This window comes from Zingiber officinale, chromosome 3A (genome assembly GCF_018446385.1).
Source record: "Zingiber officinale cultivar Zhangliang chromosome 3A, Zo_v1.1, whole genome shotgun sequence".
In the NCBI taxonomy this organism is placed as follows: domain Eukaryota; kingdom Viridiplantae; phylum Streptophyta; class Magnoliopsida; order Zingiberales; family Zingiberaceae; genus Zingiber; species Zingiber officinale.
In genome coordinates this window covers 96,580,614-96,596,570 of record NC_055990.1, presented here as the reverse complement: position 1 = coordinate 96,596,570, position 15,957 = coordinate 96,580,614, and the positions used below count along the sequence as shown (strand labels likewise).

The following is a 15,957-nucleotide window of genomic DNA, read 5'->3' as shown; positions in this document are numbered from 1 at the left end:
GTAATATTACATTATATAGGCATATAAAATTACAATTCCAAAAAGTAATACAATCAAACGGGCTGACCGGCCCGCTAACTTAGCATACTGAAAAATGTCCAATCCAACCCACCAAAGTGGGTTGAACCATGAGCCAATAAAAAAACAAAAAAAATATTAAATTATTATAAACAAGATTAAAAATTTTAAATTTGTATGGTAGATTAATCAGGTGTCCATTGAATTTTTATTTGCTTCTCAACACAGATCAATCCGTACCATCATCACCAACCCACCGCTTGGACTCGTTAAATAAATTGATAAAATTTCAATCTAATTCACATAAATAATTTGACATGACGAACTAATCTGACAAATCAAATCTAAATTGACAATTTTATCAAAGAATATTAAATGACAATAAAATAACATTTATTAATATCGAATAACATTAATTTTTTAACAATTCGAATCCAATACTATACTTTAAGTCACGATCTGGACAACTTTGGGGGTTTTAATGGAGTAAAAGACAACCAACATACGAAGCATTAGACTGAACCTATTAAATCATCACATAAAAATTAACAAAACAAAATCATTACAAGTCGAACCATTTCCACAGAAAAGACTGTGTTATATATAAACAATTTATCTATCTTAATCAAATCAATATCAATACATAGATTTTTTTTTTTCCTTTTGTGTTTCAAATTGAGAGGCGTTGCATCAAAGTTGTTGAACATGGTCGGTGAGGGAAACGACAGGTGCCTGAAACGCTGCAGAGATATTTGAGTTAGACTGCTAGAGATTGAATTTGAATGTAAAAAAGTTGAGCATTTTGCACAAAATTTGTAGGAAAAAAAATAGGGGGCGCGCCCATAGATATATATCTTATATTTGATATGCTGAGCGTCTCATTCCTACACGCATGTGCATGGCTGGAGCACCTGGATCAAATTCAGGCGGACGCCACAAATTCAGACGCCTAGAATCTATCAATAGATTTTTTATTATCATTTTATTTTATTTTATTTAGTTCCACGATTAAATCTATCTGTAAAATTTAAGAGCCAAGTTATAATGCTCAAGTTAAAACTAAAAAAATTTTAGATGCTCATATAATATATTATATATATTCAGATTTTAAAATTTTTAAAAAATAAAAAACAAAATAAACTTTGCGTCAATAAGAAAAAAAATACTTGAAGGCACTATGATCAATTCCAGATGCCTCGAGCACATATGCACTGACACAGACAAAAAGTCACACAAGATATCACTATTATATTATAGTAATCCAGGCGTCCAGATGCCTCGAGCACATATGCACTGACGCAGACAAAAAGTCACACAAGATATCACTATTATATTATAGTAATCCAGGCATCTCGAGCGTTACTTTTTTATACTTTTTAAAAATCTTAAATTCCTTAAATCTTAAACCTTAAATATTATACCCCTAATTTTAAATGTTGAACCTTAAAAAGTATACAAAAAAATTTATGCACCATAAATTCTATATCTTAAACATTAAACCCTGAATTCCAAATCCTAAATCCTAAATCTTAAATCCAAAACTTTAAAAAATCAAAACAAAAAAATTACATGCCTAGCGCCCTAAGTACTATATACTATATGGCCCTTAAACATCTAAAAAAAATTTCGTTTTAATTTTTTTTTTTACTTGAACACGATAGCTCAATCCCTGAACCCTTTAAGTAAAATCTAATTAACTTAAACCCAAACTTAAAAAATAAATAAATAAAAAACACTCAACACCTGAAAAGTTAGCATTTATTATATATATATATATATAGGCACCTCGAATCCCTTCGAGACGCCGTAGTCGAGCAGTAAAGAGTTGGAAAGGATGGACACCTTTTTATTGGAATAGTATAAAGGATATTCCATTTTTATTTATTATCGACATGGTGTTGCTTCTCGCTTTTGTACATTTCATTTTTCAAAATTGTCCTTATTTTTAACGTTATTGATACAAACCTCATCAACAAATGTGATGGAAATCGAGACAACGATGGATAGAACCCCCAGAATTAGAAAACAAGAGTGTAAGTCTTGACCTATAACCAAGAACCAACATGAACCAAGCCTACGAAGGAAAAGGAAACTCCACACCAGGGGTGATAAGTTTCGATAGGTTGAACGCCACGAGAGTAAACTCGATAAGTTCAGGAGTTCTTTCAAGAATTAAGAGAACACACAAATCTCACCAAAACTAAGTTACTTCATAAGCAAACTCGATAAGTTCAGAAGTTTTTTCCCAAGTAGACACAAATTACTCTCTATTACTTCTCCGAGTCATCACCACTTGATCCCACCAGACAATAACATAATCAGTGAATTCAATAGCAACTAACTTCACCTTTTTAAGCTCTAAGAAATCATGACAATCAGATACCATTTCCATCTTAGTTTCTCATTCCAAGTAAACTTTTGGGTCATTTCTCCCTTTGAAGGTTGAAATTTTCAACTTAATCCCTCCTAAATCATTATTTCTTCTAGGTCTGTTTCTATCTCCTCGATATCCAAGCATGGCCCGGTTGTAGTTTTGCTCATAAAAATCTTCCACCACCTCTTCATCTTCTTCGACATCAACCTCATGAGCATGTCTTCATTGTGGTATAGTAGAACGGTCTTGATGATGTCTTCTTAGTGTCCCATCCTCCACTCGATCCAACCTCTCATAGATAGATTCTAATTCAGTCCTCATCATCTACTGCGGCTCCCCCATCAATGCTTGCAATTGCAAGTTCGGAAGTTGCCTAGCCCCCTCATTTGCTCCATCCTCTTGGTTATTGGACAGGTCTGAAAAAATGAAAGAAAACCTCCGAAGCACTCAACTCACGTTTGACGGTTTGAGTGGTAGGCTCTCAATTGATGATATCTCTTAGTTTTTAATCAAACTCTAGAACAAATCAGAATATCACATAACAATGCAAAAGATACTACTGAAATTTATGATGACAAAATTTTAAGAGACGATGAAAGAGTAGAAGTTTGAGAGTAAGGGAAACAAGAAATGGATTGTTGAAGATAATTCACTTCGATTGGCACAAGCAGTTTTTTTTTTTTTTTTTTTTTTGCGCTTTCTTTTCTTTTCTTTTTTTCGCTGCGCATTTCTTTCTTTTATTTTTTTCCCATGATTTTTTTTTTTTTGCTTTTGACTAAACAATAAGTAAAGATAGATTTGCACTTGCCTTTAAAAATGAAACTCTGATACCAAATGATACAAACTCTGCCAACAAATGTGATGAAATCCGAGACAAAGATGAATAGAACCCCAAGAATTAGAAAACAAGTGTGTGAGTATTGACCGGTAACCAAGAATCAGCACGAACCAAGCCTATGAAAGAAAAAGAAACTCCACACCAGGGGTGATAAATTTCGATGGGTTGAACGCCATGAGAGTAAACTCGATAAGTTCAGAAGTTCTTTCAAGAACTAAGAGAACATACAAATCTCACTAAAACTAAGCTACTTCATATGAAGATGCCCCTCCCTTATATAATGGGAGTGAACAAGGAAGAGTACAAAATGAATGCATGCATAATTAGAATCTCAATGTCTCATGTCTCATGTCTCATGAAAGCTATCTAAGAACCCAAAACAAAATAAATACATGCACAATTAGAGTCCCAATGTCGCATGCCTCTTGTAAACAATCTAAAATACTTAAGTTTTCATACATGAACGAGTTCCCATGCTTATTAGCGTTCTTCCATTAAGCACGGCCGAGTCATGGATGGATACGTCCGATTATGTGGATTAGGCCATGACTAGCGGTTAGAATCATCTTAGTCTCTCCTTACTCATAGTTAGCCCAATATTCCTTGATTAGCCCATTTAGCACTTCCTTGAAACGCTTTGCCCAAAGTCTTGTAATTGAGCCTTCCGGAAGTGACAAATAATCTCTCGTAGCTTCATCCCTTGGCCATACATCAATTATTGTAGCAACTATGATCTCGTAATTGCTACATAATTATAACTACAATCTCATAGTTGCTATGCAATTGTAGCAGCTACAGAATCGTAGCTACTATAACTACGAGTTATAGCAACTATAATTCCATAACTGTTACGACATAATACTAATAAGTATTAATCAAAAATAAATTATCTATGTTGTAACTATATTCCATAGCTGCTATAACATAATGCTGATCTGTGTTGATCACTATTGACCAAAGATATAATATTCATATTACAAGAAGTATGACATGTAGTTGTTACAATATAATGTTATTAGTATTGATTAGAGTTAAAATTCTACTATAACATAGTGTTAATTAGTATTGATTAGAAATGAAATGTTCATATTATAGCAATTATAAACTATAGCTACTATAACACAATTTATTAATATTGATTAGAGTTGAAATGTCCATGTTATATCAGTTATGAATCCGTAATTACTACAACAATGTCAAAAATAAAAATGTATTGACCCCCACCTCCCCACACACACACACAAAGAAGCAACCTTTCAGTTTGTGCCTCACTTTTTTATCACAAATCTATGAATTGCATTCCTATACTTGCTAAACGGAAAACATTAAGGCAATTCATTTCATGATAAAGAAAAGATGAGTTGCAAGAAAATTGAGACATCAGTAACAAGTAACAGCAAGCTAACAACAACAGTGAGCTCGCAGAAACGTCATGGCGAGCTTGTGACTGTAGACTGGCCGATCATGTTAGCTGTCTTTCCCTCTTTCTTTCCTTTTCTTTTCCACTCATCTTTTCCCTCTTCTACTTCTGCGTAAAGAAAGCAGGTAGATCTTCTTCCTTTCTTTCGAATACTCACCTCGCCAAGGACAGACTATGAAAAATTACATTGTATGTAGGAGTCTCTTTTTAGGGAGAACTTTCTAATGTTTCTGGAATGCAGGAAGAGAGATTTCTCACTCATTCTCAAGAGAAATGTTGCAATTGATTGAAAGGAATATTATGCAAGATTTGGATTTCAATTTGTACTTTTGGCTTGAATTCTCTTTGTAGAGATGTAAGTTTACATAAAATCATATTGAAATATTATTATCTTCTTTTTTTGCATGCATTTGTGTTATTTTACTAAAGGGTACAAATGCTGCTCTATTGGTTTATTGGAAAATAAGTTATTTGTGATTTTTTTTTAAAAAAAAATAAACTTTTCAATAAAAATATATGTGGTGCCAAAAGTTTTCCTTTAGATTTGGCACATTGAGGAGGATCAATAGGGCAAGTTAGTCGAGTAAGACTAGGCTAAGTGACCAACTCTAGTTGACTAATCCTCACAAATTGATTAGGTTCAACAACTCAACCACATGACACAACCAATCGGCCTTATTTTGCCCCCTTCTCGCTCAATCTAAGTGGGCATAATAACCCGAATGATCTATTGACCCGCTCAACTAGATGGGATTGACATGGCATGATTGATTGGTCACAAATTGATTGATCCACGCAGCTTAAAACGGCCAACTAACACAGTCAATGGTCAATCCAATATAAGATTGAAAGGCCTACTAACTTAAGATGTCTAACTATCATGGTCCATCGAGGTCGCATGGCTCAACTGAATCGTCTAACCTGAGGCCAGATCCTCTGGTCCAAAAAAAGTAGAGCAAGGGATGAACCACTTACAATTGCGGTCGGATCATGGATACGATCCGGTCGCAATTAATTGCAATCCCTCCCTGGGTTCACTGTCCTCCCAGGTTATAATTTGGGTCGGGACGGGTGGTCGGAGGCCGGGCAGGGGGCGACCTCCGGCCATCCGTCCCGACCCAAATTATAACCTGGGAGGGATCGCAACCGATTGCAGTCAAATCACGATCACAATCCACCTGCAATTGTAAATGGTCCATCCCCTAGTCCACTTTTTTGTGGACCAAAAGATCTGGTCTCGTCTAACCCACATAGCTTATCTAGCCCAATTAACCCACTTTTTCTGATTAACTTGTTTGAACATGTGCGAAGAGAAGTCAAGAGGTTTGTTAAAAAAGTGAATAACTTATAAAAGAGAGGGGAAAAATAACTTTTTTTTTTATTATAGTAGTAATTTTTCTCAACTAATATCTATATTTTTATGACCAAAATTTATTTTTCATTCATAATAATTTTTGAATGCACCAAATATTAAAAAAAAAAATCCTAGAGGATATCTTTTGTAAAACAAACAAGCATAACAATTTTATATTATTCTCATGAATGTAGGAATAAGAAAGAAAATGCATCAATTATTTAAATGTAGATAATCGATTTAAGGTCTAACCTTTTATGTGGACGCTCATAGAACAACTAAGAAAGTTCTTTGATGCGAGAGGAAGAAGAAAACTTGGAAGGCGTGTGTAAGAGCAACTGAGCCACAGTCCTGTCTACAGGATTCGTATCAGTTTCTGATACCCAACTTCTAGCTCTGCAAAATAGGAAAAATCAAACATAAGATTTTCTAACCTCATGCTACATAAAAAGAATGTTTTCTTTCTATTTATTTGCAACAAAACAAATTGTGTCATCTTGAATCATTCTGAATTATGCACCAGCAACGAGCCAACTTATGAATTCTTTTATAAAAGAATCGAAGAACAGACAGAAATATTATTCCCAACATGAAGTTTAGGTGACATATTTCCTTTCATTTCTAATTTGATCCAACAATCAGGAATAGCATGGTTTGTTTCTAGGATGTTAAGGGATTGATCTAATCATGCAAAAGTTAATTTCAAATGTTGAACTTTAATATTGATGATTATATTTGTGAAGAAATTTTGTCATAACTTCTTATACTATTGCGACAATGCCATAAAATAATTTATCAATTAATAATAAAAAAAGTTATCTAAGTTTAACAACTAAATTTAGACAGACACCAAATAGTCCAAAAATTGTTGACGCTAAAATGTTTTGCGACAATCATTCTAACACACTTTTTTTAGTGAATCCTTGAAACTAGTACAGTGATTGCAGTAAGGGAAAAGCATACCTGTGTTTATATTCTGATTCTCCAACTACTGTGGCTTTGATTTCCACATTACTGCTGGTATTGCTTCTGTTAGTGATGCTATGTCTTTCCATTGCACTTTTAGCTAATCGGAACATGCTATCTCTTATACCTAACTTCAAGTTATTATCCAGCTACAAAATGGAAGGAGAAAAAAAACACAAGTTAAAAACGAATTTTACAGGAAAGGAATAAATAGTAGAAGATGCATCACAACTTGACTAAATTTTATAATATGATTCAATGAGAAGATTGTCTAATCTGACCTTTGATATTGCAGCCTGAAACTGAGAGATTCTATCTGCCATGAAATTGTCATCAATAATATTGAAGGTCCTTGGCGAATCCGGGGGCATGTTCTTCTCCAAGACTGTAAGGTCACTAAATGTTTGTTTAGATCCAAGAAGGGATTCAGTTGTCTGACTCCTGGAGTTACTCAGGGATGATTGAGAGGTTAAGCTATAAGAATCAGATTTCAGATTGCGGTGTGGCATCACCTTCTGCTGAGCTTCTAACTTGGACTCTATTTGTTGTCCCGGTCTCTGTTTCACATTTCTCTCTTCAGGTTTGACAGTTACTGCAGCATGAGTACATATTTGACGACCAGGAAAGGATATATTTTGGTTCCCTCCATCAAGACAACAATGACTATATGAAAATTGTCCTTTTTGACTATTATCAGCACCACAACCAAATCCATCTTCAATGGCAGGTATGAGATATGATGGGCTTCCAAAGTCATTGGATACAACATCCATGGAGGAACCAACACAAACAACAGACTCCTCGTCACTAGCTTTCCTTTGCAGACTCAGATTGCTATCTGGAGACTGATACGGTAATTGTGTGTCATAAACAAAACTATGGAATAGATTGCTTGGACTTTTTTTATTATCAATGTCGTAGAACCAAGAACCTTTCAATTCTTGGGATATAATTTTCTCATCATTTTCTTCTTCACTTTCCCATGGGTTCAAAAAATATTCATGCACATCCACCTGCAAAAATAATCTAATGGTAGCATGTAGAATTCATTTGAAATTGCTGTGAACAAGTAGCATCATCATTTAAAGTCATTCCTAATGTAGGAGTGTGTGTAATAGATACCACCGAACTCGGTGCCAATCAACTACTTTAGCCACTACAATAAAACTAGTTAATAGCGATGGAATTAGTGATGAAATTATAATTATGTCGCTATTAACCAAAAATAATATTTAACTTATTTACAATTAGCAGCGGATAAATAATTTCCATCGTTAAATCAATAAACGAATTAATTTAGTGAAGGAAATTTACTTCTGTCATTAATTTAGAATCATATTAGGGTTTTCCAATTTTTCTCTCTCCTCTCGCTCTCTCAATCCTCTCCCTCCTACCGATCCCCGATCTCTGGCACAATATCCTTTCCGACATGATCTCTTCTCCGGCAGGCAAGTAAACCTCTCCCCTCTCCCCTCTCCGCTCTCCCCTCTCTAGCGCTGTTCGCGAGACCGTCCGCAGCCTTACGTTGTGCTCGCGAGGTCAGCCACGACCTTGCCCTGTGCTCACGACGTCAACCGCAGGCTCGGCTCGACCTCTTACCCTTAGTTGGCTACGAGCTCAACCCTGGTCTTGCGATCGTAGGCAGCCGCGCGGCCGAGCGACTGTGGCTGTTTAGCTTCTCCTGAAAGTGAAGAAGAAGCTACCTTTAGCTTCAGACTACAAGGAAAGAATGGCTATGGACTAAGGAATGCTTGCAAGCCAAGTAAACTTTAGCTCCAAAAGTCTAAGAAAAGTATAAGATGATACAAACTCTTGGTAAAGTCTTCAAGGACAATTCTTGATCACTCTTCATTAGGATTATATTCTAATTTGATGTATTATTAACTTTAACTTGATGAGCACTTATGCTGGAAAGAATTGAGTTAAGAATTCTGTGATGGTGATTATGAGCATATGTGGAGATGAGTTGAAACTGAGTAGTAGCTTTCTCACATGGAAAACAATTCAGTGAGTCCTAAAGCTTGAGAAGTTGGACAAAGTGGCAGAGGAATTTCATTCATGAAAAGCTTTGTACCTGTCCTGGTTTTCCCTTGTCCTGATTAAACAAGTAAATGATGAAAACATCTTTTAGGAAAGCAATAAATACTTGTCTTATGAATATGGGAAATTAGTGGTGCTGTGGAGGGACTGGAAGTCATGGTGTAATTCACTTTTTATATAGATGTTCGGGCTTTCTCTTGATTCATATACTAGATAAATCCATATCACAATTTATACTAAATTCTGATCCTCTTATTATTCCATTAATTGCTTTACCATTCTACAAGACCAAATTCCCCGCCAGGGTGAAAATTCAAAGAAAAATGATTCCCTCAAATAAATAAACACTTTTTTTTATTAGTTGGAATAATCAGATTGAATTGTATTTTATTAGTTTTTATTGTTTCCTTTTTTAAAAAAAAATATCTTATTGTGCTCACTCTAAATTGTGATTTTTCAATAGAAATAGCTTCAAATAAATAAACACTTTTTTTTGTTAGCTTGAGTAATCAGATTTAATTGTATTTTATTAGTTTTATTGTTTCCTTTTAAAAAAAAATAAATATCTTGTTGTGCTCACTCTAGATTGTGATTTTTCAATAGAAATAAATATTTATTCAAATTAAAATAATTATTAAGGGTTCTCTTGTACCATATTTCTATTTAAATTTAGAATAATGACCCCTCAAATTAATAAAATTAATGTACTCTATAAGTTTACATGGTGAACATGGCAGCATTTCATATTATTTGGAATTTATATAAAATTAAAATGTCAAGGACCTAAAAGTGACATTATCAATTTTTCACCACAATAACTTACAAATATGATTTGATTATTATTTGGAATGTATATGTGTTATAGTATACGGTGACCAAATTATATTAGGGATTGTTGGGGATTGATAAATAGTGATATTATTAGTAATTTAAATTCATCTAATCTTTTATTTATTATTTCAAAAAAAAATATATTCATGCAATTTTACTCCTAATGGTCATAGTTGTTAGGATTGTAAGGTTACAAACAAAATCCCACGTTGAAAATACATGAAAAAAATTATGGGCTTATAAGAGAAAGATATCTCCATTAGTATAAGGTCTTTTGGGGATAACCCAAAAACAAAACCAAGGAGGTTTAGTCTCAAAGTGGACACTACCATACGATTGTGGAAATATCTAAATTTCTTCGGTCCTAACAATTAGAATCAGAGCCCGGACTGTCAGAAGATCTAACCACCGACTGAGCACAAAAGGTATAGTCTAATCGATCCATGTGAGTAAAATATTGACCTCAAACAAAGAAAATGGGGCTCCCGTGTCTGGATCAAGAGGACCAGACACCAGGCAGAAAGTCCTGGTGGACAGCCCGGCAGAAAAGCCCTAGTTGCATCCAGGCAAGTAAGACCTAGTAAGTTAGTTGGACTAAGGAACAAGAAGTCCTAGTAGGTCATGCGGATCGAGGGGTAGGAAGACCTAGTAAGTTGAGGATTGAACACCACACGGATAGACTTTCCACTTGAGGGGCCTTGTGAAGTCTTTTGGGTAAAGCCCAAAAATAAAAACATGAGGGTTTAAGCCCAAAGTAGACAATATCATATCATTGTGGAGTTATATAAATTCCTTCAGTCCTAACAATAGTTATCTACCTACATAACTAAAAAATTTAAAGAGTGACAGTACGCTTCTGATTCTACATAGAGGCATGCAGACCAAGATCTTAAAGCTTTTATTATCAGAAATTTTTAATAAGTGATCTAAAATTTATTGATACTGTATAATATAAGATCCTATTATACTAATTCTCTTGATATTCTTGTAGAAAAAATATACTTGGGAGCAAGGCAAAATTTAAGAAAATATGGAACAATTATTGTCAAAAACTATACAAAGACTTGTTATAAAAGTGGAGAAGGGAAGAAGGACAACCCATGTACCAAATGAGATTTAGGATGCATGGAAGAACAATTGGGCTAAATCATGAAATATTGTAGAACATGCAATAGACTTGGTGAGTTTACAATAAAGTTATATAAGAGTTTTTTAATTATCGATGAACTTATTTAATTTATAAAAAAAATTGTGTATGCAGGTAAATACTTGTTGGGAGATATTTCGCAAAAAGGATGACACTTTTGTCTATATTTGATCACTCGATCAAAGGCTATAGACGTAAGAAACTTTATTACCACTTACATTTATTTGTGCACCTACTTTATTAATTGTATATTAGATAATAATAAATTTATTTTACATAGAATGATATGACAGATCGAGTTACGCAGGCGTCTCAGTCTGCTATAGAGGGAGAGGAGTTATAAACTTTATCAGACGATGCTATATCTATATTATGAGGTTATAGGTAGAACGAAAAAGAACTCCCTCTACGGCCTTAGCTCCAAGGCAAAAATTGTATATGTTCGTGCGATGACTCTTAAGCTCAGGGGTCGATCCACGTCTCCATCTTCATTTACTAAAGTGCAAGCGTTAAGACAAGAAAATCAAGACTTGAGGGATCGGATCACGACATTAGCAGTCTCGGGTTAGTAAGTAGTCGATGGAAGATCGGGTCAATACGACAGTAGAGCGGGAAATGCAAGAATTGCTTTCCATTAATGAGTCCTTCTACTTTTCCAATACTGTGTGGTTTTGACTCACAAGAGACTCAAGACCCGAATGCTATTGATAAATATCTTATAAGGTGTGTTGACCTCCAACTTAATTTTTTATTTATCACTCATAAAACATGCAAAATTATTTTGTTAATTTTGATACTATATGCATCTCTGATTGTATTATATTTTTTCAGGAATAATGTAAATAAAACACTTGAAGAACTAGATTTGATACTATATTATATCGTTAAGGTATATGTTTTTTAAAACATGTTAAATTTGTGTTTATCACTTGTGCATTCTTTTGATAAGTAGTTTTGAGTCTGTGTATATATATTTTAACTTTAGATTCATATATGAGCAGGTTTGTTTCAAAATAGAAAATGTAGTGAAGTTTGAACCATGTGCTTGTTTTTTTAATATAACTATTTTACTTGTTGCAAGATGAGATGATGAATGTATTTTGTTTTTTTAGTAGGATGGAATGTATTGAAAATTGAACCATGGGTTTGTTTTGTGATAAATGTATTATTTTTTGAACCATGTACTTGTTTTTGAATGTTGCTTTGTGTTAAACAATTGTAATTCGTATGGATTTTGAATGTTGAATGTAAGTTGAATTTGAATGTTGTTTTGTTTTGGGTTTTTAATTTAAGTTGAATTTTGTGATGTAATCCAGGATTTTAATATTTTTTAAGAGTGTTTTGGCAAATTTTGAGTTAAATTTAGTGACGGAAATTTAATTAATTTGCTAAATGCCTGGCGACCCAAATTTTTGCAACCAAAAATATTGGTCGCAATAAATTATATTTTTCTTGTAGTGAGCTGCTGAAAAGAAAATATTGCAGATATTGCTAGTTATAGACAGAAAACAAGACATCAACGTTATGCTATCTGAACAGGTAAGAATTTTTCTTTGATTACTAGCATCACTTTCTTTTGGGGTATCCAAAGATATTAAATTGCAGGTGGATAACATTAATGGGTAAGATCCTAATACAAGCATGCAAAATGACAAGGTTTCACAGGTGATAGTGCAAAACATGTCGATTTCACAATTGGCATATGGTAGTTTACCCTATATCATCTTCCCCCAAGTTGATGGTGCATGACATACAGACCATCACTTTCATATGCTACCTTGCCTATTGGTATGCTGCAGCAGAATACATAAACTTTCTGGCTGCTTAGGTGCATGAACTTATATGACTATTGAAATTAGATGAATCCATTGAATAAAGTTGACTGTGTGCCAAAGTTCCTATCAAAAGCTACTTCGTATCTCCTCCTCCCTCCTCCTCACCTTTCTTCACCCCTCTCTTCTTCTCAATCTCTTCTCTCTCTCTTCTTCCTCCTCCCTCTACTTCTATTTCCATTGGGTTGTCTTCGCACCCTCACCCTTCTTCACCCCTCTCCTATTCTCAATCTCTTCTCTCTCCCTTATTCCCCTTTTTTCTGCCTCTTTGGTTGTCGAGTCAGGAATCTACGATGGGCACTTCCTCCAGTGCAGAGTAGGTTGAAGAAGCTCCTTATGACATTTCCCCAAGACAATCAAATGGGGAATTAGGAAGGAAGAGAGAAAAGGAAGGATTTGGGAGTCTGCAAGGGAGCAGGTGAGAACAAGATGTGGCAGCGAGGAAGATAAGGTGGAAAGAGTGAAGAGGCACAGCTCACTTGTGAAAAGGGGGAGGATGAGGAAGTGGGCTAAAAAGTTGCAGGGGAAAAGAAGAGGGAGAAGATGGGAGGGAAACAAGAGAGATAAACATAATAAAAAAGTCCATGTAGGCAGCCGTCAAAATTGTTCAATGGTCATTTACCCAATTGCAACATTTCTATGAATTCATGTACCCAATTTCAAAAGAATAAGCCTATGAACTTGATTGAGGAATAGACTATAGTTAAATACCCTATAGTCTATGTATTGAATTGGCAATTGACCTTTGCCTCAAAGAGCTATCAGATACATCAGATTCAGATTCTCTCCTAAAATCCGAAAGCTTCTTCCTCTGTAATGCATTTCCTTTAGCATCACACAGTTCACAAAATCTAAGGGAGGGAGGTAAGATATGTATCTGACAGTAATTCCTCATATAGTGGTATATTCATGTATGACAGCTCTAATTATAATTTTTCTCATACACTGAATATAAAATCCAATCTTATTTTTTATTATTATTTACTAATTTTAACTTAGTTTTCATTACTATCACAAAGGGAAAGATGGGTTAACTTAGAATTTTGATATATGACTAAGATTAAAGTTAAATTTGTTAAAATCTAACTATTGGTGCTGGGTGCACAACATTTAACCTAGAGTTTTTATATATGATAAGGTTAAAGTTAAGTTAGTTGTGATGTAACAAGTTGTGTCAAGTTTGCAGGTGCAAGATACCTGACAAGTGTTATAGTTGCGAATCAGGCAGTACTAAGTCCTAATGGATCTAGGACTCTGAAGTTTTGATTGAGAATCAGGCATGAGCTATGTCTTAGTTGAGACCAAGTAGACATATTCTTAGCTAAAGGCTAAGTGAATCAAGTCCAAGTGATAAATGTGCATGTTGCATACATTAAAAATAAATAAATACTACTGATATTTTACCAACTATTTGCTTGAGAATTAAGATTGTAGAACTCTACAAGGAACAATTATTTAGTATCTCAAGTTTAATTCCCAAATCAAATACTTACCGGCAATGGGACAAAATCAGTCAAGCTACCAACTAGAGCCTCCGTTGGTGAGAGAAATCCATCACTGGTTTCAACCATATCATTTCCAAAAATGTCATAGATGGTGTCATTTGATCTGCAGAATCAAGTTAAATTCATAAATGCTGGTATAGCCGTTCATTCTTTTTGTATCAGGAGCTAGTAAACATCTCCTAAAACTAAGTTTAATCAAATGGTGAATTGACTTACCTGAAAATTGCCTCTAGATCAAAATGTTCAATACTGTCCCAATCACAGTCCAAAAAGCTATCACTCCCTGCATCATCATGCTTATCAGCACAAATCTCAGGTTTATTGTCTAGCTGCACTGAGTTTATGGTTGAGTAACTATGTGATCCATTCACCATAAATAAATCTTTATTATGAGGCATAGCATCAGCGTTTCGAAATTCTATTGTAGAATCTCTCACTTTATTCAAATTTGTTGAATCAACAAAATCATTTATCCACTTTGTCTGCTTGAAATCTTTGTCACATGCATCAGCATGCCCTTTGCCACATTCAGTAGGGTCAATTTCAAGAATTGAAGTGGGCTTATTCTCCACAAAGTGACAATTATCATCACTCCCAGAAATTGTCCTGGCGCTCAGACCAGCACAAAGGGGTTTGCTCTTATCTTTCATTCTGTCATCTTGAAAGACATCCAAGGTATTGCATCAGCATCTGCAGACTAACCATATGATCTAGACTTCTGCCATATTCACTTCAAAATTCATCCTCTACCTGAAATAAATAAATAAATCAAAGAACTATCTAAGTAGGCGTTCATCAATGCACCTAAACCTATTTTCCAGAAGCATAACAAATGCATGTCTCGCTAAATATTTCACATAACAGATTCGGCGTCACACTGCGGTACGCTGCAAAGACAATGATTATAGTCATATAGTTAAAATAACAAATAGTTCAAAGTTCAGATGCCTCACGACGGTACCCGAAGAGGAACAAAGCAAGAAAGAACAGTTGCAAAATCGAGAAACTCAATCAACAGCCACCTTTAAAAAAAGTGTTCTTTCGTACTCTTTTTCCCCTTTTGAAAAGTGGTGTGGGTGAACAAAGATGACCATTCAATTTTCTTTAGTTGAAGACCTGAACTACAATGCAGTCTACAGCCACTCAGCTTACAAATAAACATATGAATATATGATACCGAATTGATTGAAGCAGCAGAATCTTTTCTCTAATAAATGCACGCTCGAAATATGAGACATCGAAAGATCAAGTCGCTTTGAAACTGTTCCATTTGAACACGAATTCCACCAACAAGTGTAAATCTCAAGCCGCCAAGGGGGAAATAGGTCAAACCTGCTGCTGTTCTTCGCCGAATCGAGCATCCGTCCAAGTCGCGCCCGAGGATGAAGAAGGAGGGGATGGAAGCAGCTCGGATCGAACCGGGCGGCGCTGGCGCTGGCGCTGGCGCCGGCGGAGAAGAAGAAATAGTCGAGGGAAGGGAAGGCGTACAAGAGTGGTACAGTGTGGAACCTTCTAGGCCTGACATCTGGAAGAACGGTATCTATTTATGCATCTTCCTCGCGCGGCGCATATCCGATAAGGACTTCTGATTGGTTTAAATAAATAAATATCTTTTTCTGGGTCCCACCGTTT

At 35.0% G+C, this 15,957-nt stretch overlaps 1 protein-coding gene across 1 annotated transcript; it reads right to left on the bottom strand.

Annotated features, from left to right (window-relative positions):
- Window positions 1-530: 530 nt before the first annotated feature.
- Window positions 531-15,866, bottom strand: LOC122052103 (protein LNK1-like). Its single transcript, XM_042613506.1, has 7 exons — window positions 15,658-15,866; window positions 14,542-15,075; window positions 14,314-14,428; window positions 7,252-7,983; window positions 6,968-7,119; window positions 6,257-6,400; window positions 531-758 (listed from the first exon to the last, which is right to left on the bottom strand). The coding sequence occupies exons 2-6, from the start codon at window positions 14,973-14,975 to the stop codon at window positions 6,283-6,285; spliced, it is 1,551 nt and encodes a 516-aa protein (XP_042469440.1). The 5' UTR covers window positions 14,976-15,075; window positions 15,658-15,866; the 3' UTR covers window positions 531-758; window positions 6,257-6,282.
- Between the last annotated feature and the right edge of the window lie 91 nt (window positions 15,867-15,957).